The sequence below is a fragment of the Pipistrellus kuhlii genome, unplaced genomic scaffold, assembly GCF_014108245.1.
Source record: "Pipistrellus kuhlii isolate mPipKuh1 unplaced genomic scaffold, mPipKuh1.p scaffold_m20_p_33, whole genome shotgun sequence".
NCBI classification, from domain to species: domain Eukaryota; kingdom Metazoa; phylum Chordata; class Mammalia; order Chiroptera; family Vespertilionidae; genus Pipistrellus; species Pipistrellus kuhlii.
Window position 1 is genome coordinate 4,665,209 of NW_023425533.1, and position 25,888 is coordinate 4,691,096.

Genomic DNA, 25,888 nt, shown 5'->3' on the forward strand with positions numbered 1-25,888 from the left:
AGGGAGCAGAGTGTGCAGTGGTATAACTAAGGGTGCTAGGGCACTGGACAAGTGTGTGTGTGGGGGGTGGTTCCTCTTTATTCACTCTCCTCCCCGCAGTCTCCATCACAATGGAGATGCTGGTGGGTACATGGTTGGCAGAGGCCATTGGAGATGATCTATGTAGGGAGCTCTGAGCTCTTATGCTTGGGCCAGTAAGGAACTTTCTGGTTAGTGAAGTATCACCTACTATCGATATGCCTTATAGACTCTCACCATATAAACCAGAGAGGGATAACTAACTTGGAATAATTCAGAATACAGTTAAACACCAACAATATTAAACACCAACACTCACCAAACAGATTGGTTTTTGGTAGCTCCTCCATGCATACTCTACCCTTGGGGGTAGAGTAGCTCTATATAGCAGCCATCAAATTCTCAAAGGGTCCCCAATTGAGTCATGCTACAGTGGGTCTGATGCATGGGTTTACCAAGAAAGTATGTTTCGAAGACAAGGTGCCAGTCTTAACCCTGTTCTTAGGCTCTGTTTTAGATCTGGATGTAAAAATGCAAGACCTGAAAATACCCCTAATTAAATTGAGAATTTCTGCTAAGACAGACATGAAGAACTCAATAAATGCATTCTGGATTGAGTACTTGAGTTTTGGAACTGAAGGGGCTACTGGGAGACATTTGGTTGAGGGACTCATAAGCAATTGCACATTGACCATATCCCCAACACCCTGGTTCTCATTACTAAAAAAAGCCCTTCATCCTTCAGTTTTGAAAATTGTCTCTAATGTTCTATTCAGCTTGGACTCCCTCTTGGTGGCATGTCTTTTAACACATTTACCATGTTCTCCTCCCCTTTTCTCATTCATATTAATCTCATCTCCTCCACCCCCTAATTCTAACATTCAGAGGTTCAATGACTTTTTCAAGTGTCCATGCATCCCATCCACACATCAAGATTTTAGAAGCATGGTATTCCAGAATACCTGAGTTAGAAGAGACCCTACAGACAATCTTGCCTCTCCCCTCCCTCCTTTTGTAAGTAGGGAAAGCAGCCCTCAGAAGAACAGGGAGTTACTTACTCAAGCTCAAGCATCAGGTTGGTGGCAAAATCAGGACTCGAACCCAGGTCTTCTGGATCTAAATCTGACCCACTTTCCACCACCTCAAGCTGTAGCTCCTCCAGGAACTGTGCCTCCTCAAGTTCAGAGACCTCCCCAAGCTGGGGCTCCTCCCCAAGCTGGGGCTCTTCCAGCCTTTCCCCCTTCATCTCACTACTGCCTAGGAAAGCCTTGATTGCCTGGCTGAGGTTGATTCCTCCCTCTCCTTCCTTTCCTCTCTCTCCTCTCTCTCTTCTCTATAGCTTCCAGGCTACTACGGGAGCAACTGAAAACTCTCCCAAGCTCAGAAGAAAAAATGCTCAGGGAGCCTCAGGGCCAGCCTAGGCTGCCTTGGCTGTGGAGGCTGGAGGAAGTTCCCTGCTCTAAATGCCTTGGGGGCTCCCAGGCTCTGAGGAAAGGCTGACACTCCTGGGGCGAGCGCTGCCCTCCAGATCTTCTGTCGAGGCTGGGCCAGCTTCCTAAACTAACTCCCAGACTGAAGGGGAGGGCCGGATCCTGGGGTGGGGGGTGGGAGGGTGACCCAGACAGCAGCTCTGCCAGCCAGCCCCTGTGGTTGGAACTTTCAAAAAGACCAATGTTTCAGCAACTGATTTCTTTTCCAACCCGAACAGCAGGCCTTTCTGTCCCCCTTGCATGACTGTGGCTGTGGCATGCAGCCCCAGCCTGTGCAGAAGCAAGATTCCAGGGCTGGGGCTCCATAACACCCAAACCACCGGTCAATTCCATTAAATAGAATCAAATTAAAAAACACGGTTTTTGGCATCAGGTGGATCCAAAGCTGGTCTCCTGGCACGGATAGCTTGTGTACCTACTGGGATGGGATGTGCACAGTCGTGTAGAGACGAGAAATTGGAAGACCATTGGATCAGAAAATCAGGAGATATGGTTTCTCTTTTCAGCTGGTCACTTATTGGCTGTTTGGTTTGGGGAAGATACATACCCCACTCTGGGCCTCAGTTTCCTCATCTGTAATTGGAGAGTCAGACCAAATTCTGCAAAAGCCCTATGAGTTCTGAGTATCTGTGTCTCTGCCTAAGATGCATGTGGAGGCAGAAGGTGCCGGCAGCCAAACCTGGAAAAGTAGAAGCTCATGGTCTTGAAGAAGCCTTCCCTGCCACCTCCACTATGTTCTAGAATCCTCCATTTGCTAGCTATGCCAGCAGGGTGACCGTATGCTTCTGTAAGTTTTGATCTCTGGTAAAAATTTCAAAGCTCCCAGCAGCTTTCCCTTCCCCATGCTGGAGGAAAACCTTCTCAGTCATTAATACCTGATTGTGGATAAAGAAAGTTTAGAGAGCAAGCCTTGACAGGGAGAGAGCTTGACTGGGTTGCAGGTGTTAACTGGCTCTAGTCTAAGCAGGAGAGGGTGTGTGATTAACAGAGATATGGGAGGAGTCAGTGAGCAGACTGGTGACAAAGTGAGGCAAGGCAAATCAGGGAAGGTTTTGTTCTGGTTCCACATATGACTTGCCTAATGGTAAGAAAGCTTTGCTTGACTGAGTGCTTCCTGGGAGCATCCTCTCTTTTAACCTTCTCCACCACACTTCCCCCATTTTCTAGATGAATAAGCTGAGGTCCAGAGAAGTTGACTAAACACGTCAGAGTCTGTCATTGGTAGTCTATCAAATGGGAAGGCCCTGTGCTTTATGAGCACATAGTGGCTAATGTCCTCTGCTACTTAGTGGCCCCTCCAAGGCCTTTGAAGGCAAGAGGGGCCCATCCCAGCTCTCCCACAGGGACCAGCACCTCCCATTCTACTCTAGGATCCTGACTCCCCAGGACTCAACAGCCCTAGGCACACCTTGCAGCTAATACTAGAATATACTAGCAAAGCCTCTCACACTTAAAATATATATTTTTATTGATTTCAGAAAGGGAGAGATAGAAACATCAATAAAGAGAGAGGATGATTGATCGGCTGCCCCCTGCACACCTCATACTAGGGATCAAGCCCACAATTTCCTGACTGGAAATCAAACTGCAACCTCGTGGTTCATAGGTCAGTGCTCAACCACCGAGTCATGCTGGCCAGGCAGCATCCCAAATTTGAATAGGAGACTGAAGACATGGCATTTTGGAGACATGGTCATTTCTGGGGTGCAGTTTCAAGAATAATTTTCAAGCATTAGCTCTTTATTCTCTTCACTGACTTTCAACTGTTCATCTGGCAAGTGATGAGCTCTCCAAAATCTCCCTGCTCCTGATTTTTAGATGATAGACCATTATGGCCCTTAGAGAATCACTCTGCCTAACTAAAGGCTGCTTGATCTTGGAAATGAGAAAATTTCCTTGGGGGTTTGCTCCTGAGGGCTTCAGTGATCCAAAAAAGCATCAAAACCCACATCTTTGGGCATTAGCAGTGACTGGGTTCATTTTGCCTTTTCTGGACACTGATTTGGGGCAAGAATTACTCACAGTGGGACATATGAAGTGCCAAGGTTTTCCAAGGTGAATTTTCTTTTTGTGGATTTCCTAACCCTGAGGGAAGCCCTGTTAGCTTGTGTTCTTGCAGCTTCCTGCACTTTCCCCTCATTATGTTCAATTGTAATGATATGATTATATGTGTAATTATTATTTGATGTCTGTCTCTACCACTAGTTTGTAAGTTTTCTGTCACAGGATCCTGCCTAGTTTTTTTGGTTGTCACTGTAACCAAATCTGTGTCTAATCTTTGTTATGCTCATGGAAGAAGAAGTCATCCTCCTCCACAAGTATCAGGAGTGGGCAGTTTTATTCCATTGCTCTTAGGGGTGCTCCCCAAAACTGTTAAGACTATGGAGGATGGGTGCCCCTACTGAGGTTAATTTAGCCAGGAAATGAGAATGCTAAGGAGATGGGAGTGGATTCTAATAGCTCCTTAATCTATTCCCCCACACCATTTCAATCCCAGTAGAATATATCCTCATTTTAATGACTGATCTCCAATGGAAATTTTTATAAACATTTTTATTTTGAAAGTACTTTAATCTATCACACATTCACTTTCTTTTTCCTTGGAAGCACCTGCCTCTGACTTCTTTGCTTTCCCCACCTGTCCCTTTCTGTCTATGATCCTTATAACCAGCCATCACACTTTTATCCAGTTTTTTATCGTTACTCTCACCACCATCTCCAAATTTATAAATTAATATAACATCCCATGGTAATTTCATCTAGTTTATTTTAATGCTTGTAGTCAGGAAATGCTTTCTGCTATCTAATCTCAATTCTTCATGCTACAGTAGAAGCCTGTTTCCTCTTGTTCTGTTCCTATTGTGGTTTGGAAATAGCTAGTCACCATCTCTGAGTTGTGACTTTTCTTGTATATGAAGATTAACCTCTTTTTTTTCTTTACCACCCTTCACCCCACCTCTGGGATCACTTACTTAGTTCCTAAAGCCTAGCCCCATAGTCCCCTGAAGTCTCAGGTTTACCTTCTGTTGTCTAAGGAAATGCTGTCAGCCTTACCTGGACCCTTTACAATAAGAATCCCTTGGATCATAGTGGGCTTTCAGCTGTCACCTGTCTTGTCATTGTGGTAAGGACATCCCTCTCAAATGAAAGCTCTTTGGAGCTCCTCCATCAATTTATTTGCCCTTCTTAGAGGTGTAGCCTCCTATTCTTCTGCATTCAGGCTGTTTTTTGGGGTTTCCCCCCCACCCAAACAAATATCTGACATTTGCAACCCAGAAAATAAGTGCCACAATAAGTGCAGTCTGAAGCTCTGTGCCCCACTGCCTTTGTACAGTGAGAAGCATTCATAACTTAGAAGGAGGCCTGCAAAGGGAAAAGAAAACCTAGAAGACCCTCCCATTTCTTTTTTCTTTACAGTAAATAATTTACAAAAACAAATTCTCCTCCCCACAGGCAATAACCACTTTATCAGCAGTCCCCAGGGTCAGCCTTTATACATTTCTATACTGTCATGGACTATTTTTAGCAAAGGATGACATTAAGTACTAGTTGCTCTGTGGACTTCAAATTCATTTCTTCCTCGTGTGAGAATGTTGTCAGTCCTCTCATTTTGGACCTGCTGGCCATAACAATATTTCCAGGGGTGTGAGCAGCTACCTACATAGTATGACTTCAGGGGTTCCTTTGAGAGTTTTATGCCTAAAAATGTCTCATTTGGCCTGGATGATTAGCTCAAGTATCACTTCCACAGGAAGCCTTGTTTGATCCTTTGTTATACTCTCTGACAGAAGCTATTCTTTTTCTCTCTTGGCACTTATTTTGAAATTCATTAGTGTGATTATTTGGTTAATGTCCCTCTCCCTCATTCCACTGGCTATTCCATGATGACTGTGACCACGCCGTTAGTGACTTTCCCATTCTATGCCCAGTGCCTAACACTGAGCCTGGCACATGGAAGGTGTGCAAGAAATATTTGTTGTTGATTAAATCGGTTTATGAACTTAAGAATTTGAATTGTCTGGAGCATTGGGGGTGCGAAAGGGTGTGGGCACGGATGCTCAGGACACTACCTGGGGTAGAGGGTTCCAGAAAACCAGGGTGAAGTGCTGACCATAAGCAGCACCCTCTTTCACCAAGTAACCTGAGACTGGTTCCTTTCGCTATCCCAGCTTCCTCACCTTTTCTATCTACCTGATGCTTCCCTCCTTGCTCAGCCCTACCCTAGGGTCTTCATTTATAGGATATCTGGGAAGAAAGGGCTTGACAATGTGCAAACAAGGCTAAAATGACACCATATGGGTCCACCAACAACTTTTTTCCCCCAGAGAGACTTGGGTGAATGAGAATATATATATTCTCATGAGAGCACCTTGACACCCCCTTGGTTCTGTTACCCATTTCAGAAGGTTCTGGTAGACACCAAGAATAGAGGTGTGCAAATATGAAGCCACATTCCACAGGCTCCTCTGGTGCCCACTCTCACTGCACTACCAAGCTCAACCATCCTGGTTCCGGTGGGTTTTCTCCAAGCATCAAAGAAAGTCCCTTCTTGCTCCAAGGCCCCAAAGGCCTCAGTTCATCAAGGGCTAACCCAGGTCCCTGAGGAGAGCATTCTAGGAGCCAGCTTGCCCTGAGTCAGAGAGGGACGAGAAGTGGGCCTTTTACTCGTTCCTGAAACTTGGTGACTCTAGGTTTTGTCCCAAGAAGAATAAAAAGTTTTCCTCACCACTGCCCCACCCACACCCAGGCCAGCACCTTCCTACCCATGAGCACTGCTGGACTGGCAAGGTTCCCTTCCCCTTTCCCAACCAGAAAGCCCATAGCTGCTTCTTTCCACAATGCCAAAGACAATGCATTCTTTAAAGGCCCTTCTGGAACCTGCCACCATAAAGAAACTCCCTCTTCCTAGTTTGTTTTGCCACTTCCCAAGCTCTGTACCTGCAGACCGAGGGTGCCATAAGCTTGAGGCCATTCTCTCAAGCAGCAGGAAGTCCAGTGGGACTGCTTTGTTCCACACCAGCCTTGGATACAGCTGCTTCACTCCCCTAGCTTCACTATCAGCTCCCTACAGCCCAATCCTAGCCTGTACCACCTCCCATGTAGATAAATCTGTGGTAGGCACTCAATAAAGGGAATATTGGGAGAAAAAAGAAGCTGGAAGCCTGAGAGGGGTCTCAAGAAAGGGAAATTCTGCACCTCCACCTCAGGATAGCCAATATTGACTGGGTTCTGGCTGTGATGTGGGGGACTTGGGGTGCTCAGTTCTCCTGAGACCTGAGTGGGTGATCTTGAACTTGTCTGAGGATTTATGTATCTGAACTTTGGATACATAAATATACAACCATGCCTGCTAGTTATTCCCATACCACCTTTTAAAAAGTGTTATTTTCTTGTTTCTTCCTCTTTCTCTTACTGGAGAGAAGTATCCCAAACTACCCTTAGCTGGTAAGTCATTTATTTACCTACTGGTAACACAATGGGACAGGCTAGTAAAGTCAAGGGAAGAGAAGAAGAGGACCTATTGGTTTAGTTACAAACTTTGAGCTAATGTAATATTAGATTGATGGGACTATTCTGTGCTGCAGATAGTCAAGTTAGCTTATTAGAAAAACATGTCATAGAATCTAGCCAGTTTGATTTCATAGGGTTCTCAATTGCACTATGCTAGTAATATAACTTAACTGAATGGGCTATGAAGGGAACTAAGAATCATTGTGAATTCAGGCCAGCTTAGAGACTTTGAGACTTCTTGGAGAATGAACTAGAAATTGGTTCTTCTAGGGACATCCGTTATTTATTTATTTTTTAAATATATTTTGATTTTTTTTTTTTTTAACAGAGAGGAAGGGGGAGGCATAGAGAGTTAAAAACATCAACCAGCTGCCTCCTGCACACCCCCTACCGGGGATGTGCTCACAACCAAGGTTCATGCCCTTGACTGGAATCGAACCTGGGACCTTTCAGTCCACAGGCTGACGCTCTATCCACTGAGCCAAAGCTCCTCCCACTCCTAGTAAACCCTTCTGCCTGGAGTCCCCAGACAGTCCCTGAACCAACAAGCAGATACAAAAAGAAGAGGAGCTTCTGAGATCTGTTCTGGGGCCCCTCTAAATGTACTAGGCTGTCCCCTCAGAAATATACTGTCAGATTATATCAGGAACCTACTACCACCCCACCCCCCTCCATACCTGAAATGACACTAAGCTCACAGCAGCTCACCTGCCTGCTGCTGAGTGTGGAAGTTCTGGAGGGATCACCTTTGCAGCCTGTTACTAGCCCAGTCTGAGCAGATTGCTGGCCTGGCCTAGGGAGAGCAGGCTTTTCCTTTGGGAGTATGAGCTGGACTTAGATCCCCAGCAGGCTTCTGAATGCCTGGCCCCTTGATGCCTCAGTAACTTATCTCTGTTACATGAGGCACTAGGCACGAACGTGTGAGATATGAGCCAGGGCCCTCTAGCTGGCCTAGGCCCAACCTAATCTGTGAGTGAGACTAAATGGGAGGTGTGTGGGGGGTTGACTGGGGGGGATGTAAACCAGGTAGGAGCCTCTGGAACCATTTCCCTTCCTCTCACTTTTCACTCCCTTCTTACTCAGGGGTAGCTGTAGCCAATCGCTGGCCTAGAGAACTTGGCAAAAATCCGAACCAGAACCTTAAACTGTGACAGCTGTTCTCCATCTCCCCTGAAGAGGAGACAAGAGGAAACGGGTTGAATACGCAAGGCTATTTCGTGAGTAAATTCTTTCGAGGAAGGATAGGGAAGGTCCCTGTAGGGCTCTGTCCACAGGCAAGGGCCTGATTTCAGGATGGGCCTATTTAAGGAAAGTGGCTCCCAGGGGAGGAAGGCTGATAGCCTGCCTAGGGCATGACTGACCAAACAGGCTTCCAGCTCTTGTTTCCCCTTGGGCTGGTGTCTGTACAATGGGAAGCTCCCATTCAGTCTCCTGTGCTGACTGCGATTTCACACCTCTTACACTGTTACCAAAGGAGCAATAGCTACTTTGCGCAGGATTTACAGCTAGAAGATAAAAGTGAATCTGCCTTGCCAGCTGATAAGATTCTCTCCTGCATGGATTAACATTTGGAAAAGTTTACTTTCTACTCTCACAGACCCCCATGTCATCCCCAATCTGAATCCTTAGCTAAACTAGATTGTGGCATGATTGACTATGGCCTCTATAAGCCATTTATTCCTGCCCCACTTCATACCTAACCTGCTTTGAGGCTGGGATCTAACCTTCTGGCCTTCATGAGGTTCCCATTAGAATCCCCCTAAGGGGGGCTAGCTGTACCAAAGCAATGGCCCCTCAGGGAAACCCTAAGACTTGTCCCATTATTGCAAGCATTGGGACAGCACAACATGTCCTGGGCTATTATTGCTCTCTTCATCTAAAAGGGAAATTTTGTCTTTTTGACCTCTGTGGTCATGGAATGCTCTCCCTTGAGTGCACTGAGGCACACAGAGTGCCCCACCAAATTGTCCCAAACTTCATCCCACTCAGCATGTTGGCTTCTCTGGGGCTCAAGAGGTAACATTGCATGACACCAACACTTTATTATGTAAACTCAGCCAGCCATGGCAGACTATGGCTTTGTAGTTATCTTGAGAGATGTCTTACATAAGAGGAGAAAGTTCAGGTAGGAGCAGAATTACGATGAGCAAACAGTGCAACAGCCACCACTGGTGCAGATACTACCAACTTCATTCCTTTCAAACAGCCCACAGGTGGGGGTAAGTGTTATGCTGGGCTCCATCACTCAGGGGACCCGGAATCCCTGGCAGCGCTGGCCAAACACATCCACCTCCATTTACCCAGACTGCCTGGCCTTCAGGACTTTCTGGAAAGGAGCCAAGACTTTACCTGGAATTGAGAGCTTGTTAGTTAATCGGGAAGTGCAAATATAAAAAGGAATGTTAACCCCCTCTTCAGTCAGGGAAATAAGGTCACCCTAGGAAAAGGTATTTTCTGAGGTGTGGACTCAACTGCGTCCACTCCTGGCAACCCGGAGAAATAGGTAAATTCATGCTCTGTTCTTGCCACCTTTCTTTAAGATCATGAACCTTCCATCCAGATCTCTTGAGCTCTCATGCTATTCACAGCCCCATACTGTAGCAGGACTTGTCTTCCTACCTTTCTTCTCTAAACTTGGCTCTCCCACATCTATTCACAGAGAACCCTACTCCCTGTGAGTTGTTATACTGAACAAAATTCTAGTAAACAAATGCTCACAAAGTAGTCAATGATGAGTAAAGATGTCATATGTTAGTCTTTTAAAAAAGTAAACCCTGGGAAGTAAACCAGGGTAGGCCCTAGCCATTCATGAGACACTAAAACGTTTGCCAGTCCCTTATTCATGAGCACCCAGAAAGCATATCAACCTCCCCCCCCCATATAAAACTTGTATTTCCATCGCTTTGTTAAACTTCTTAGCTTTCTTTTCATTATAATTACTAGCACTAGGAGCTGATCAGGGAGAGGGTATTCTCCTCAAAGAAACAAACATTTGTTCCTTTCATGAGAGTTACTTCATTTGTATGGACTGACTTTGATTAGAGGACCACGAAATTGGGTTGAAAAGGAGGCACTGAGCAACTACACTCCTAGGTAGAGACTCAAAAGATTTGAAAGAAGGAACTCAAAAAGCTAATGGTACATCAATGTTCATAGCAGCATTCTTTCTTTTTTTTTTTTTTTAACTTTCAGAACTTTAAATTTTTCAGATAGTAAATCAGTTACTTAGCATTTTCTCAAACCAATAATACCTCCACATGCCCAAGGATACACTTCACACAAAAGACATTTCCAAATAGATCAACCAACCTCATCCAGGCCCCACACAAGGCACTCACAGATCTACACCCCAGCACTATACTAACTCAACACATCCAGATCTAAGCCTTCATCACTTGATTCAGCAGACCCTCAAGTTCCCCCAAAAGTTTCCAGCCATGTCTGAGGGGCAGCCTTGGGGCGGAGGCAGGCAAGGAGCGAGCTGTTCCGGGCCTGGCTGCTCCGGGCCTGGCCTCTGTCATAGCAGCATTTTTAACTAAAGCCAAAAGGAAGAAATAATCCAAGTGTCCATGGATAAATGCATGGATAAACAAAATGTGGTATATACTGAAATATTATTCAGTTATAAATAGAAATAAAATATTGATATATATTATGACATGGATGTACCCGGAAAACATACTAAGTGAAACAAGTCAGGTACAGAAGACCACATGTTATATGATTCTACTTATTTGAAAATGCTAGAATAGGCAAATTCAGAGACAGAAAGTAGAATAGAGATTACCAGGGGATGGGAGGGGGAAGAATGGGGAGTTATTGTTTAAGAGGTACAGAGTTTCTATCTGGGGTGATGATAAATGGAAATGGATAATGGTGATGGTTATACACAGCATTATGAAGGTACCTTATGCCACTGAATTGTATACTTAACATGGTTAAAGTAGCAAATTTTGTTATATACAATTTACTGCTATATATGTAGTATTTCATATATATATATATATATATATATATATATATATATATATATATATATATATATAAATTCGTGCATGGGGAGGGGGGTGTCTCTCAGCACACTTGCACCCTCTCCAATCTGGGACCCCTGGGGATCGGGCCTAAACCAGCAGTCAGACATCCCTCTCACAATCTGAGACCACTGACTCCTAACCATTCACCTGCCTGCCTGCCTGATCACCCCTAACCACTCTGCCTGCTGGCCTGCTCGCCCCCAACTGCCCCCACCTGCCAGCCTGATTGCCCTCAACTGCCCCCCTTGCAAGCCTGCTCTCTCCCTAACTTCCCACGACTACTGGCAGGCTCTCCCCCAACTGCCCTCACTGTCCACCTGATCGCTCCCAACTGCCCAGCCTGCCGGCCTGCTCGTCCCTAACTTCCCCTCACCCCTGCCAGCCTGCTTGCCCCCAACTTCCCCCCACCAGCCTACTTGCCCCCAACTGCTCCACCTGCCAGCCTGCTCACCCCCAACTGCCCCCACTGCCAGCCTGCTAGCCCCCAACTGGCCCACCCTGCCAGCCTGCTCACTCCCAACTTCCCCTCCACCCACCAGCCTGATCACCCCCAACTGCCCTCCCCTCCTAGCCTGATTGCCCCTAACTATCTCTGCCTCAGCCCGCCACCATGGTTTTGTCGGGAAGGACATCCCGTAGAGCACTAAGGTCATTCATAGGCAAAAGCCTCTTAGCATGTGGGATTTACATGTGCCTCAGCAAGAAGACAGTTTATCTCCTATCAACTTTCTCTTGAAGTATTCAAACCTTGAATGTTAAGTTGCAAATGCATTGTTTTTAATAGAAAATGCCTTAATCATAGTGCCTATTCTTTGTCAGACCAATAAGCACTTAAGAAATTTTACATTACTTTAGGCTAGGGAAGGACTTTCCAAGCTTGATACCAAAAGCAAAAATCACAAAGGCAAAGAATGGCAGGCTTAACCACATTGAAATCTCTCTACAGCAAAGAACTCCATCATCAAAATCAAAAGGCAAATTAGTTGACAAAGGTTGTGATCTCTAATTCAGAGTTTCTCATGGTGTGATCAGAATACCACTGTGCAATGGGAGAGGAATTTTAGATGGGTCCTAGATAGAAAACTGTATCTTAGGCACTACAGCAGGCAGGCCTGGAGAGTAATTTGGCCCCTTAAATCACACCTTGTAAGTAGCTACATCCTTAGATGTCAGATCCGGGAATATACACTCATGAAATCATGAACTCTGAGACTCACTTAAAGAAGCACAAAAAATGTTTTGCATTTTTTTCCCCCTTGGAAACCTGATCTCTCTCTTTACTATTATACTATATATCAACTCAGTAAGGGAGAGTGAATGAATTAGCACATGTAAAGCAATTAGAAATCTTTGCTATTATCATTTTCTGAGCATATACCGCATTTTTCGGACCATAAGACGCTCCGGACCATAAGACGCACCAGTTTTTAGAGAAGGGAAATGAAGAAAAAAAGATTCTGAAACAAATAGTGTCCTAAAATATTTTATGTGCATTAAAACCCAACATCACAGTCATAAACACATGTAATCAACCCTGTAAAAAGTAAACAGCAGCATTTAGAACCATTTTAGAGCCGGGCAAGCACACAGAGACCACACAGAGCTGGGCAAGTAAAAAAACTTTTTTTTTAAAGTATATGTGTAGGCTATATTTGGACCATAAGACGCAGGGACTTTTCCCCCCCCCCACTTCTGGGGGGAAAAAAGTACGTCCTATGGTCCGAAAAATACGGTAAGTGTGGGAACCAGTTGGTGTCAGCTCAGAAGCTTAAAGGCAGGCTCCTAAGGTTTTTAAAGGTACAAGGGAACTCCAATTCAGAATATCTCAGACTTCCCCAGGCAGGTATGTGTGCTTGGGAGCCAAAGGCAGCAAAATAGAGACGATTAAGAAGTTTTGGATAAAATCTTAGAAGTAAATCTGAATTACAGCAATGACAATGACAACAACAGAATATGGAAAAAATTTCCATTTCAGATTGCTACCCCTTATTGATCAAAGAATTAATGCCCCTCAAATTTCAACTTTATCAGTTTTTTCATAGGCTACATTTAAATTGGAAATTTTAGCTGTTTGTCCAGCATATTATATCTGCCTCCTAAATTTTCCAGTTTTAGAAGCATATTCAAATGATAAGGTTGAGTTCCCTCATAACAGGGTGACCAACCATTCCAGTTTCCCTGGGACTGTTGGAGTTTAAACACTGAACATGGCCCAGAAAGGTATGGTTGGTCACCCTACCTAATAAGGATATTTTAAACATTTGGTTAGTTTCTCAGGTAATATTTACCTCTGCTTAACAATTTTTTCTTAATAGACAATTATTTAGTGTCTGACAGATCTTAGGTGGAGTTTTCGTCTGCTTTTCATTGTGAGGTATTGGGCAAGTTACTTAATTTTCCCAAGCCTCAATTTTCTTTGTTATAAAATGAAGAAGGGTGATAGTAACCACTTCATGGGTTGGTATAAATATTAAATGAGATTAGGCAGATATAATGCTTAGTGCAAACTGTAAATGCTCAATAAATGTTAGCTATTAATCTATTATAGTTATTAGTTACCTAACACAAGATTAAAGGGATGGTGTTTAGTAAAACACACCTCTCAATAGTTTAGAGAAACCATTTACATACCAACAAGCCACATGCCCATTACCACTGAGTTATGAGTATACATACAGCAGTGTCCACCAGGACTTCTCCCAGACTATTAGAGTTACACACATGGTTCAAACAGAAAACAAATACAAAATCACATTTAAACCTTAATAAGGATTTTCCAAGAGTAGGTTAAAGTTGCTTTTTTACATTTTACAATTGTTACACCAACAATTAAGCAGTCATCTAACCAAAAAAAAACTTTATTTCATACAGGCTATATAACTAAGAAATCCAAGGAAAACCAAATGAGTATAAAACACACCACCTACCCTCAAATTGCTTATTTTCTTGTGTTCCAAGGACACTGGGAACTAAGCTGAGAACAAGGGAAGGGTCAAGGGAGATAACCAGACAGAAATCAAGAATGTGCCTCTCCCCTCCCAAAAATATAGGAACCCTTCCAGGAGGAAAATGGACTGCAGGAGGAGGGGCAGGAAGAGTCTCTTCTCCAGAAAAGGTAGCCTTGAAAGTAGATAAATTAAAGGGAAAAAATACAGGAAAAACGCACCCCAACAGGAATTTGAAATATCAAAGCATTAAATGGAATAGAAGTGAAATTGATGACTTAAGTATAAATACAGAAATCCAGGGAATAAAGGAAGTAAGAAAGATAAAATTTTCTCTCAGGAGAAGTCTTTCCAGCTCAGATATTGGAAAAGCCCCATGACCAGCAATAATGGTCTCCTATTTCTGCTAATGAGCATATCATTCTAAGTAAAACCTAAAGCAAATTCAGAATTCCCAACCTCAAATATCTCAGTTATCAAGAAAAAAGTAAGAACTATTTTGTCCTGCTAGAACTAGAAGGCTGTTACCACAGGCCCCTGTCACACTCCCCAGCCTTACAGAAAGAAAGGCTTATCTGTTTTGGACACTGAATTCCTCTGATCCCAGGAGTCAAAGTGCTCAGGTCCACATTTCCAACAATTTGCTCTGCTCCCTCCAACAATGCCCTCAATACTCCCATGCCCCTACCCTATATTATTTATATGCTTTGCCAATAACCAAACCCTAATGGACAGGTGTCAATGGACTAGGTGACAAAGTAGGTCTTTCCATTTGGAGAAAACCAGAAAGCCTCCCAAGGTGTGGCACAAGTGAACACGTTCAGTCTCTCGGTCTCACACCTCAGTCTCACACCTCACTCAGGTAGATCCAACTGTCCTAGGTCCCAAGCCTAGTAACCCAACTGAGGATGTGTCTCCTCTTACACATCAATAAGGCTGTTTGGGGGCAGTTTCTCTCCTAGTTCAAAGAGTGCAAATGTGACAGGAGCTCTTTCTAGGTATCTCCGTCACCCCTCCCCCACTGCCACTCTCCTACCAAGCTGAGCTGGATTGTTAGGAGCCTGTTAGGGCTTTTGCTCCGTGGGGTTACAGCAGGTGTGATCTGAATACAGTTATACTAATCTTTCATCAAAATGAAGATTCCCTAAAAACACACTATAATGAGGCCTGGTTTTGTTGGTCTTTTAAGACAATGAAATAAATTTGTACCTAATGTGAAATAATAAATGATGAAGAGCTTTGATGGGGTGGAAAATACCTGAGAAATACAACTTGTTATGATAATGCTAACATATTCAGAAGCCCTGCTTGTTCCCTCCTGGAACTTTAGGGGTTGCAGTGGTAAACCTGGTCTGAACACTTAAGTGAGGGTAGCTCCTGCCTATTTTGATTGCTTTTAAAATTCCCTTTTTGTGCCTCACTGAAAAACCGTCCAATTATCAAGTATTCTGTGGTGCTCACGATTTCTTATTACCTTGTCTGAGAATAGCACTTGCCAATGACCTGGACTCTCAGAACCAGAAGGTACATTAGAGACTAGAGAAGTCAGGTGACTTGCAGCTCATACAGTGAGGCAGGGCTATAACTTATACTACGTATAACCCAGGTCTTCCACTACGGGGTTCTCTTTCATGCATTTAACCTGCATCACTGAGAAAAAATAAAACGCACACACCACACACACACACACACACACACACACAGACACGCACACCTCTCCCCTGTTATAATGGTTCCAAAAACACCAAACCCACTGCAAGTTGCCTCCCCTGTCTCAAATTGCCTCAGTTGTACCCCCAAGACTGGCTCTGACCAGACTGTCTCAGACTAGAGGACTACCTTATAGACACCTTGGGGCTTTCCAATGTGTTTCTTTATTTCCTCCCCTATCTCTTCCTTTTGCCATTCAGCAGGATTTCTAGAAAGTCTGGCCCTCACTCTCCACACCCCAACAAACATCTGCGATGACATGGATTCATCCACCCTCCCATCCTAGGATGCTCTCTGGGCTGCTTTTAGCCATCATTGGAAATTGAAAGACGTGACATGGAGGAGGTGGGGGTATCCTATCCAGTCTCAAGAAATTCTCAAGGCTGCATAATTTTTCTTATTCCCCACCTGCTGCACATCAGCAGCCTCTTAAGTTTGTCTTGATATTTTCTCTGGCCTCACTGTCAGTCAGTGGCATTCAGTAATTTCAAAGCCCCCAAAGTTTCAATCTGAGTTTGCATATTTAGAAATGGGCTTTTGTGAAGGGTGGAACTCAGATCCTAAGAGCATCTCACAGAAGAATTTCCAAAGTGGTAGCGGAAATTATGCATTGCAGGAGGGGGTGCCCCCAGCTACTTCCAAAAACATCTAGGGATCTAGCCACTTTCTAGGCTCCAGCACCTTCTTAGGAAAGCCTTTGCAGGCGCACTTACAGAGTTCCCACCTGCCAGACATCCCCTCCACCCCGCAGGACTCTAGGTAGCCCTTGGGGTCGGTCACAGCAGCCTGAGAGCCCAGCCTCCTTAGTGCCCCTCATGAAATTCCTGGGAGCCCCTTTTGTCCGAGGTACAGCAAAGCTGGTGAGAGCCAGGACGCATGCCCACCCATCTGCTCAGACACCCACCTGTGGAAGAAGAGCAGGATGGAGAGCATGGTCTGGTCGATGTTGCGGTTGCAGATACCCTCGTTGAGCAAGTAGCAGGGGTCTCGCAGCACGGGCTCTAGCGAATCCTGCCGCATTATGCTGTTGAGCTTGTCGGTGTTGAGGTTCTCAAAGATCAGCTTCTCCTGAAGCTGCCGAAAGTTGCTCACGGTGGGGCTGCCTGGGCTCTTGTTCTGCCCACTGCTGTCTCCCAGGAGCCCACTTCGGTGGGCCAGGTCCAGGCAGCAGTTGCAGCAGTCGAGACCCACAGGTGAGCGGCAGTCGGTCTTGGGCTGGGCCATCTTCTTGGGCTCAGGGGCCGCCTGGCCTGCCAGGTCTGGGGCGGCTGGCAGGTGCGCGTCCGCCGGGTTGGCCTGAGGAGACTCCAGGGTGTCTGGAAAAGGCAAGCTGAGAGAAGAGTTGGAAATTAGTGCCTCCGGCTAACCACCCTCGAATCGGCCCCCTTCTGGCAGGGCTGCTCTGGGTTCGAATAGAAACAGCTGGACAAACAGCTCGGAGCGGATCCTTGGGGCTCACTTCCTTTTCTTCCTCCTCCTCCCTCCGCTAGAGGCCCGGGCCGCCCCTGAGGTGCCACACTCTGCCCCGGCGCCTTCCCAAGTTTCCCAAGTGTGAGCAAGACTCGGGGCGGACCTGTGGCAGCAGGAAGGGCGGGCGGCAGGGCGGCAGGGCAGAGGGGGAGCCAGGGCGCGCCCTCGTTTCCCCCTGTTCGCTCCCTCCCTCCCTCCTCCACTCGCTGGCTCACCCGCTCTCGGGCTCCCCTGGGCTGCGCCGGCGGAAAGGTGGCAGGAGCCCAGCGAGTGAGCGAGCGAGCTAGCGAGCCGCACGCCCCGGAGCCTGCACGGCCGTGGCAGCGAGTAAATTCCCCCGGGGGCCGAGGAGTCCGCTCCAGCTTCCCGGGGCGGGCGCCGGCCCTGAGCCCGCTCGGTCCGGCCCCCAAACCCCCGCCCCGCCCCGCCGCACCCACGCGCCCTCGCCCCGCGGGCGGCTCGCACCCCGGCCGCTCGGTGTGCCGCCTCAGCTCAGGCTCTCTCGCCCCTCGCGACGCATCCTCCGCCCGAAATGGAAGAGTAGCCAGGCGGGGGGCCGCAGCACCCTGTCCTCCCGCTCGGTGGGAGGGCGAATATCCCGATCCCACCGCGGACGGGTCCCCCTACAGGAGAGAGGCCGCCCTGGAGAGCCCTACTAGTTACAGCCTACGCCGCGGCCTCCACAAACCTCTTTGGGGCGGGGGTGGGACAAAGAGAAACGTCTGCTCCAGCACAAAGTCTGAGCGTGTGGGACACACTTCAGGAGTACCCAGTAAATGCCTTAAACGAAACTCACAGAAGCACGATAAAACTCTCCTCAGTTTTGTCCCTTTCTTCTCACTTCACTTCTCTTTCCCTCTCTCCCCCCACTTGCTGTCTCCTCTCTTCCCCGAGCCCCGCCGGAGGAGATCGCTGTCCGGGCTTCCGGGAATGCGAGCTCCCCAGCAGGCTTTCTGTTGCCAGCCTCTTCTCCCTCTTTTTTTCCTCTCTCCTCAGTTTGCCCCTCTCTCCTCACTCACTTCAGTCTTTCTGCGCTTTTCCTCCCATTCTATCTTTCTTTTTTCCCCTCTTTCTTTATCCATTTCCGCTTTCTTTCTTTTTTGCCCTCTTTCTTTACTCGTTTCTTTTTCTCCTTTTCTGTATTTCCTCATTTACCCCTTTCTGCCCCAATTTTTCTTTTTCTGTCATGTACTTCTTTCTTCCCCTTTCCCCCCCCTCATTTTATTTTCCCTTTTTTTTTTTCTCACTTCAGCACACGCCCTCTTTCGCCTCAGTTTTGTCCATTTCTCTTCACTTTTCTTTCCCCACTTTTCAAACTTGCTCTCTCCCGCTTCTTTTTCCTCATCTGCCAACGTAGGGGACCTCTGCCCTTAGCCTTACCCTATTAAGACCTGTGGTGATTGGCTCTACAGGAGCACAGGAGTGTCTTGAAACTGCCAGCTGAGGGGTTCTTGGCTCTGAAGAGAAGGTTCCAGAACGCCTGACTTAAGGTGAAAGGAGAGCTTTGCGGAGAGCAAGGCAGATTGGTGACTGGGTCATACCCCAGCTTTGTGAGATGTAGGGATGTGTGCTGTGGTAGACTTCCAAGACTTGGAGACTTGGAATACTTTGACTAAATAATTATTGGCTCCTCAAAAAATTCAAAATATTTATGATGTCCAATTTTCACATAAAATTCAAATGGATTTCAGTTTCAGTCAGCACTCCCCACCCCCCTTCAGCTCCCTTCACAAGGCCAAGGCCCTTGCAGTAGAGCAGTTTATATTGCCATCTTGTGTTTAAACATTGAACGTTTTCTGCCTGGGACATAGATATCTTTGGGAGAAGCCAGAGGTGCCTCCTAGTGGAATCCACAATGCATTGGTTCTGAGAGTAGGAGGAAAGAGAAGACAGATACTTTACACCAGTGGTTCACAACCTTTTTTTGGCCATGCCCCTCCTAAACATGTTTAAAATCCTGATGCCCCTCCCCCTGTCACATATAATTCTTATTATTTTAAAAAAATGAACTCCTATTCTCGTGGAGGAAGCATAAAAGGCCATTAACTTGGTCTAAACAAGCTTCCAAAGAACATGGCATCCAGAAAGAGAAAAATAAAAGAACAAAAGGACAGTTAAAGTGCTGAGGAAGAAATCACTATGAAATTGTTTTAAAAATAACAATAATATGAAGTGATATGAAAAAATGGAAAATAAAGCTTCAGAACATATAATAGAGGACTTAAGTGCATAAATATGTCACTTTATATGTATATACTGTATATGAGGCCCCTAGAACCATAAGAAATGCAAAAAATTCACTGTTAATAAACCATTCTTGACTTGCCCCCCTTAAAAATCAAATCGTCTCTTCCTGTGGAGAGTGTGCCCCACGTTGGGAACCACTGTTTTACATTAAGAGGGTCCATGGCCAAGTGATACACCTGGACACCAATCTGGGCAGAGCCATCTTCTTTCTAGTGGAGCTACACTTGCCTGAGTCCTTGTAGATTGGACTTCCATAATTTGAAATTCCCTCCATGTGCCACAAGCATCAGCCCTGTGATCAAGATAAAAGGGCAGCCAATCACTCCTGTTCCCAACAGATCTTATGTGGGGTCTATAAGGCCCTGTGGATGTTATATACCCCCACAGATTCCAGAAATGGAGGGAGGGTAGTTATCTCTCTGCTGTGGTGACCCGAAAATCAGAAACAAGCTTTTCCTCTGGCTCTTGACAGGATCCCAAGATCAGAGATGAAAGAGGCATTTGGGGTTCACTGTCCAAACCACCAGAGCTAAGAATATAGTACCTGTGTTCTCACAGACTGCTGAGCATTCTTTGGTTTGATCTCTCAAAAGTCAATCTTTTATGTATGTTAATTTTCCCCTTTCTCTTTTTCAATGTATTTTCTTTTTAAATTATACATTAATTTTCCCTTTTCTTCTTTGTTATCTTTTTTTAATGTTCTTGGGTAAAAGCCAGAGGACATAGTTGAATATGAAATTTCATATGCATTATGTAGACTTATGGCCAACTGAATTGTTTTTTAATTACAGTTTTTATGAATTTCCCTCCTGTTTATAATGATTTAATGTTAAACTTTATAACAAAATATATTAGCTCCATAAATGTTTGTTTAAGTTGTGTTGTAAGAACTGCGGGAACTTTTTGTTCTTATATTTGCTTTAGCTCTCTTATCTTGATGAATAACCTTGGGACGAAGCCCTGGTTTTCTTCTTGGCATTTGGCACCATTAAACTCAAGATTTTGTCCCCTTGACATTTCTCTTGCAGTCCTTGCTCTCAAATAGTATTGTTAATAATTCAGTACAACTTTGCATACTTTATCCAGGTATTTGCATAGAAAGGTGTGTGAAATGGCACTTTTATCAGTGCTATTTTCTTAATCTCAGGTGAGGGACACTTTACTTTTTCCCCATAATGATTAATAAATGATTACCATTTTAATAATTTTTTTTAAATAGTAGTGGTAATAGTATAAGGCCCTGGTACTCAAGAATATCTAATTTTTAGATCTTTAAGTACTGATTTATTTTACTATCATTTGGTTTCCCATCCTCCTATTATAACTTGGATTTACTGTATTCAGAATTCACACATTTTTCTCTTGCTTAAATTCAAATACATCCCCCCTGAGGAAGGATTCCAACTAGAAGTGTTGAAATGGTTACTTCTAAGGAGGAGGTGGGATTAGGTGTGGGGGGAAAAGAAGTGAAGGAGGTATATTTTCTAAGTTTTGTGAAAAAAAAATTTTATTTTTAGAGAGAGAGGATGGGAGAAGAAAAGAGAGTGTGAGAGAGAAACATTGATATGATAGTGAAACATCTATCAACTGCCTCCTACATGCTCCACACCAGGGATTGAGCCTGCAACCCAGCATGTGCCCTGACCAGGAATTGAACTAGCAACCTTTCAGTGCACAGGACGATGCCCAACCAACTGAGCCACATGAGCCAGGGCAGGACTTTCTAGTTTTATTATTTGCCAAAAAATTAGTGTGTTTTGCTTGTATAAACTAAATATTTTTATTATAAAATACATGATTATTTTAGAAAATTGCTAATGCAGGATGTTATTATTATCCTCTGAATTTTTAAGTCTTTATTCCAGACCAAACACCTTATAATATTGATAACAATAATTACATGAGTGAACCTTTACTATATGCAAGGCACTATGCTAAGAGGCTTTACAATTTTTTACCATTTATTCCTCATAATAAGCCTATGAGTTGACCTTATTTTACAGCTTGTTTTTTAGATATTAAAGAAGTCTCAAAATTCACTAACAATTCTGCCATCCAAAAGCAACTTTTATTTTAACTTCTCTCTTTGTAAAACTGTTTTATAGAAGTAATATATCATTGCATCATAATTTCTATAATGTTTTCTTCTGGAACTCAGAGTTTGGTATTGGAGTATGTGTATATGTGTGTTATGATATAAAAGTTGTGATAGAAAGAAGCACAGGGTGGTGATGGGAGGAATGCAGAGTGGGCATACCTATCCCAGATTATAAGGGCCTAGGAAGGCTTCCTGGAAGAGGTGATGCTTAAACTGAGCCTTGAAAAATGAATTGGGAAGGCTGAGCCCATTTTCTAATGCCTAGTAGGCATTCATCTAATGAGATAGTGGACATAAGACACTTAGTGCCTAACAGATAATAAGGACTCAATAAATGATAGATATTATTATTATTACCTTACACTTTTAAACAAATTTGAGTGATATCTTCTGTTTGCTTTGAGGAATAAATGTGATAATGTATGTAAAGTATTTAAGATAGTGTCTGACACAAAAATGTGCAGTGAATGGGGCAGTTTATAGTGTTGGTGGTGGTTTTATTATTTTTAGGTTCTATTGCACTGAGATGGAATATTTTGTCTCTGATTTTCTGGGTTGTCTGACTCTGCAGTTTGTTCTGTTACATTATTTCAGATATGATGCCTCCAAGCAGGCTTATATTTGGAGATTTTCCTTGGCCCAACCATCACTACCACTGTCACTGACCATGTGGTGTACTCAAGTTGTAGTCTCCAAAAGTATATAGAAAATAGAGGAGCTAATGGTAGAAGAAATGAAGCAGAACCCTGGTTGCCTTAGAAAATAGTTACAGTTTTTATGAATTCCCCTCTTATTTATAATTACATTATAAAATCATTTATAAATTTATTAATGGGATAGACTCTGGTTTTCAGATTAGTACAACCCCTGTATTGCTAAGCTGGAAACAGTTAGTAGAAGTAAATCAAAAGTTTTCCCTACCTTTTTTGGCACTTTCATTGTCCGGATCACAGGGTATATTGTATATAGACCACAAATATGCTCCTTAGCCCAACCTCTCCATAAAAGCCAGCAGAAACTCCTTCCCCATTAGAAGTTGGCAGTCATTACCCCACCTCCCAGTTTCCCTAGCTAGTGCAACTCTACATTTTTTTCAGAGCTTCATGGATATTTTAGTGGGCATTTTAAATTGGTGGAAATTAGACATTGTTAGCTTCCTGACCTAATAATCCAGAATTCCCCTGGATATAATTGATCTTCTCACTAAAGACTTCGGTAAGAAGGCACAAAAGTCCTTGGCTTTTCCATTGTCTTTTGTTACTAGGTTTTCACCACTTTCCATCTTGGGGATCTTGTTTTGACCAGTCATCTCATTTTACCCAATACAGAAGTTCTCTTGCTTTTTGTAAGGGAAAAAACAACAACACAAACCTGTGTTGTATTTTCCCAAAACCTAGATATCCTCTGGAGAGAAGAGTAAGGGCAGAGGAAAGCTGACTGAACCTGGGAGCTGGATGTCAGGGTATGGGGTGAGGAAGATTGGGGGGTGGGGCCACTGCTTTATATTTTACTATATAAGTTTAGAATTTATGCAAATTATAGAGAGCAGGGCAGGAGGAAGGCAACCATCTTGCAGAGATCTCTTGTAAGGTTTTGCTATTGTTTGTAGATCCCCAATGATTAGGGGGTCTACAAACAATAGGTAAAATAAAATAAAAAATGGTTTGTGTTGCTGTTGTTTAATATACTTCCAGAGGTATCTCTCCCTTCTTGTATTAATTTTTGAAATCTTGACACTGAGCACTCGGATTGATCTATTTGCCCTAATTTCTACTCCTTAGAGCATTCTTATTTACCTTTCTGTCACCTCTGGAATTCTGGACTTGGCTTATCTAGCCCTTTGTCACCATTCCAATATTGACATCAGGCAGACTCCAACTTGTACACAGGGTGAGATCTCAAAGTTCATTCTGTAGTCAATTGTTTGGAAGGTGACATGCATTTTTCCATAGTTCCAGGCCAGGCCAGCCCACAAAAGTTTTTTTTTGTTTTTGTTTTTTTTGTTTTTTGTGGTTTTTTTTCTTTTTCTTTTTTTTCTAGCTTTATTGTACTGTGGCTCATTTGCAATGAAAAAGTAGAAATCTTACTAATTCAGCAAAAAAACAGAAGATGGGTCAATGGAGTAAGAAATGCTTTAGCTTGACTGTTGGCTGGCCCTAGAATCAGGGAGGCAGAATTAGATGAGGTAGATGAGACTTTCAGGGAGGCTCTCAAGGAATTTCGTGGACTTTGGAAGGCTGGAGAGGGCTGTAGCACTAGTTCTTTATTTTTTCTGACTTTACTTCAAAACTGATGGCTTTCATTAATAATAACTACTATATACTGAGCACTTACTCTGTGTCAGGCACTGTGCCAGGCAGTTGACATACCTGATTTGAATTTCATCCTCACAACAGCACTATGTAGTAAATACTATAATAACCTTTATTTTACAGATGAAGAGACTGAAGCTCAGAAAGTTAATGAGCTTGATGAAAGTTATATTCTGGTAGCATAATTGGAAACGAAGTCAGTGTTTTCCCACTTGCCAAACCCTTGCTTTACAATATGTACCCAGCGACCCTTTTCCTTATCTGAGTATAATAAGAACTATTCCTAAGACTATCAGCCATGATTAGAGTTGTTTATTATTTCACAAAGGAAACAAAGATGAGAGAAATCAAGAGCAGTAGAGGGAGGGAGAAAAGGAAGGAGGAACAAAAAGTTTTGCTAGGCAAAAGTTCAACTAAGAAACCAGGTACAGCAGTGCTTCTTAACTGTACTGTCCATACAAATCACCAGATGCTTGTAAAAATGCAAACTATTACTCAGCAAGTCTGGAAAGGGGCCTGAGATTCTGCATTCCTAATAAGCTCCCAAGTGATGGTCCCGTTGGTTCATGGCTGATGTTTTGAATAGCAAGGCTTATATGGTGCACATAACAAGTAGACAAAAAATTTAAGTATCATTAATACCTCATTCCTAATTTAATCAAGATCAGCTGTTACACTAAATAGTAACCAAATATTCTCTTTTCTCCTGTAGGCTGTCCTCAGCCCATTGCCTCTGCATTGGCTCTGCCTATCTGTTTTACATTATGCTCAACTGCGCTTTAAAATATAGGTCTTAAATGCATATGAACATCTACCACTAGATAGCTCTAAGCAATCTCAATAAGGCATTAGTTTCTCTTGGCACAAACTAAATCTCTGGCCACCGGATTCTAGGTCTCAACAGCTGTTCTCAGCTCTCTCTTTCTACCTCTAGGAATATTCTTATGACATATAACACTGCTGTCCTAGCTCTTAAAAAAATATTTCAGAAAGGAAGGGAGAGGAAGAGATGGAAATATCAATGAGAAGAGAATCATTGATTGGCTGCCTCCTGCACAACCCCTACAGGTGATCATGCCCACAACCCAGGCATGTGCCCTGACTGGAAATTGAACCGGTGACCTTGGCTCATAGGTTTAATGCTCAACCACTAAGCCAAGCCATCTGGGCTCTTAAAAAAAAAAAAAAAGATATATATATATATATATATATATATATATATATATATATATATATATATATATATCTTTTTTTAATTGATTTTTTACAGAGAGAAAGGGAGAGGGATAGAAAGGTAGAATCATCAAAGAGCGAGAAACATTGATCAGCTGCCTCCTGCACGCCCCCCACTGGGGATGTGCCTGCAACCAAGGTACATGCTCTTGACCAGAATTAAACCTGGGACCCTTGAGTCCGCAGGCCTACACTGAACCAAACTGATGAGGGCTATCTGGGCTCTTTTTAATTTCCTTTCTTAGAGCTACTGCCTTCATCTGGAGCAGGAAACAGCTTGGCATTTTAGAGACCAGATCCTTATTTTTTCTGCATAGTTGAAATAATACCAAGCATTAGTTTAAGGCAGCCATTGGTAGAGTCCTCCCACCAATTCCAGAAGGCCAGAAAATTTTTTTCCTGAAAGATTATTTGTTATCTTGCTACCTTCTTTTCTTCCTCTCCTTAAGATTTTGATCGTGATTATTTTGAGGCATTTAAGCTTTTCTTCTATTTTTAGATTCTCTGACTCATTCTTCCCCAATAACGAGTCAGGGAGGGCCTTCTATTCTAGCCAAGATCTACTTTTAAAAGTAGGAAATAGTTCTCACAGTGTCTATAAATCAACTTGATGATCTGTAGTCCACAATGACTCAATTGCTTTTTCCATTTTCTCTCTCTCTGTGGCCTTTCTAACTCCCTTCACAGGTAAGTGTTCATCCAGCTTCCACTTGAATACACTAGAAAGGTTCACATTTCATCAGTGGATAAATAAAAAACTGTGCTGAAAAACACTTGCAATCTTCTTTTTGTAACTTCTATCCATTAATCTAATTTTTAC

At 43.7% G+C, this 25,888-nt stretch overlaps 1 protein-coding gene across 7 annotated transcripts in view; it reads right to left on the bottom strand.

Moving 5' to 3' along the window:
* The window catches only part of TSC22D3 (TSC22 domain family member 3), a 63,231-nt gene extending 44,658 nt beyond the window's left edge, over positions 1–18,573 (bottom strand). Inside the window, exons 1-2 of one of the 7 annotated variants that reach the window (XM_045570473.1) lie at positions 18,559–18,573; positions 16,613–17,038 (exon numbers count right to left, since the gene is read on the bottom strand). In XM_045570473.1, the coding sequence (XP_045426429.1) occupies positions 16,613–16,932 (320 nt within the window). In that variant the 5' untranslated portion in view covers positions 16,933–17,038; positions 18,559–18,573. Of the gene's footprint in view, positions 1–16,612; positions 17,042–17,281; positions 17,300–17,385; positions 17,534–17,643; positions 17,773–17,974; positions 17,990–18,558 lie in introns of those variants that run through there. The other 6 variants (XM_045570471.1, XM_036460788.2, XM_036460783.1 and 3 more) reach the window with 6 other exon arrangements.
* Positions 18,574–25,888: the final 7,315 nt, after the last annotated feature.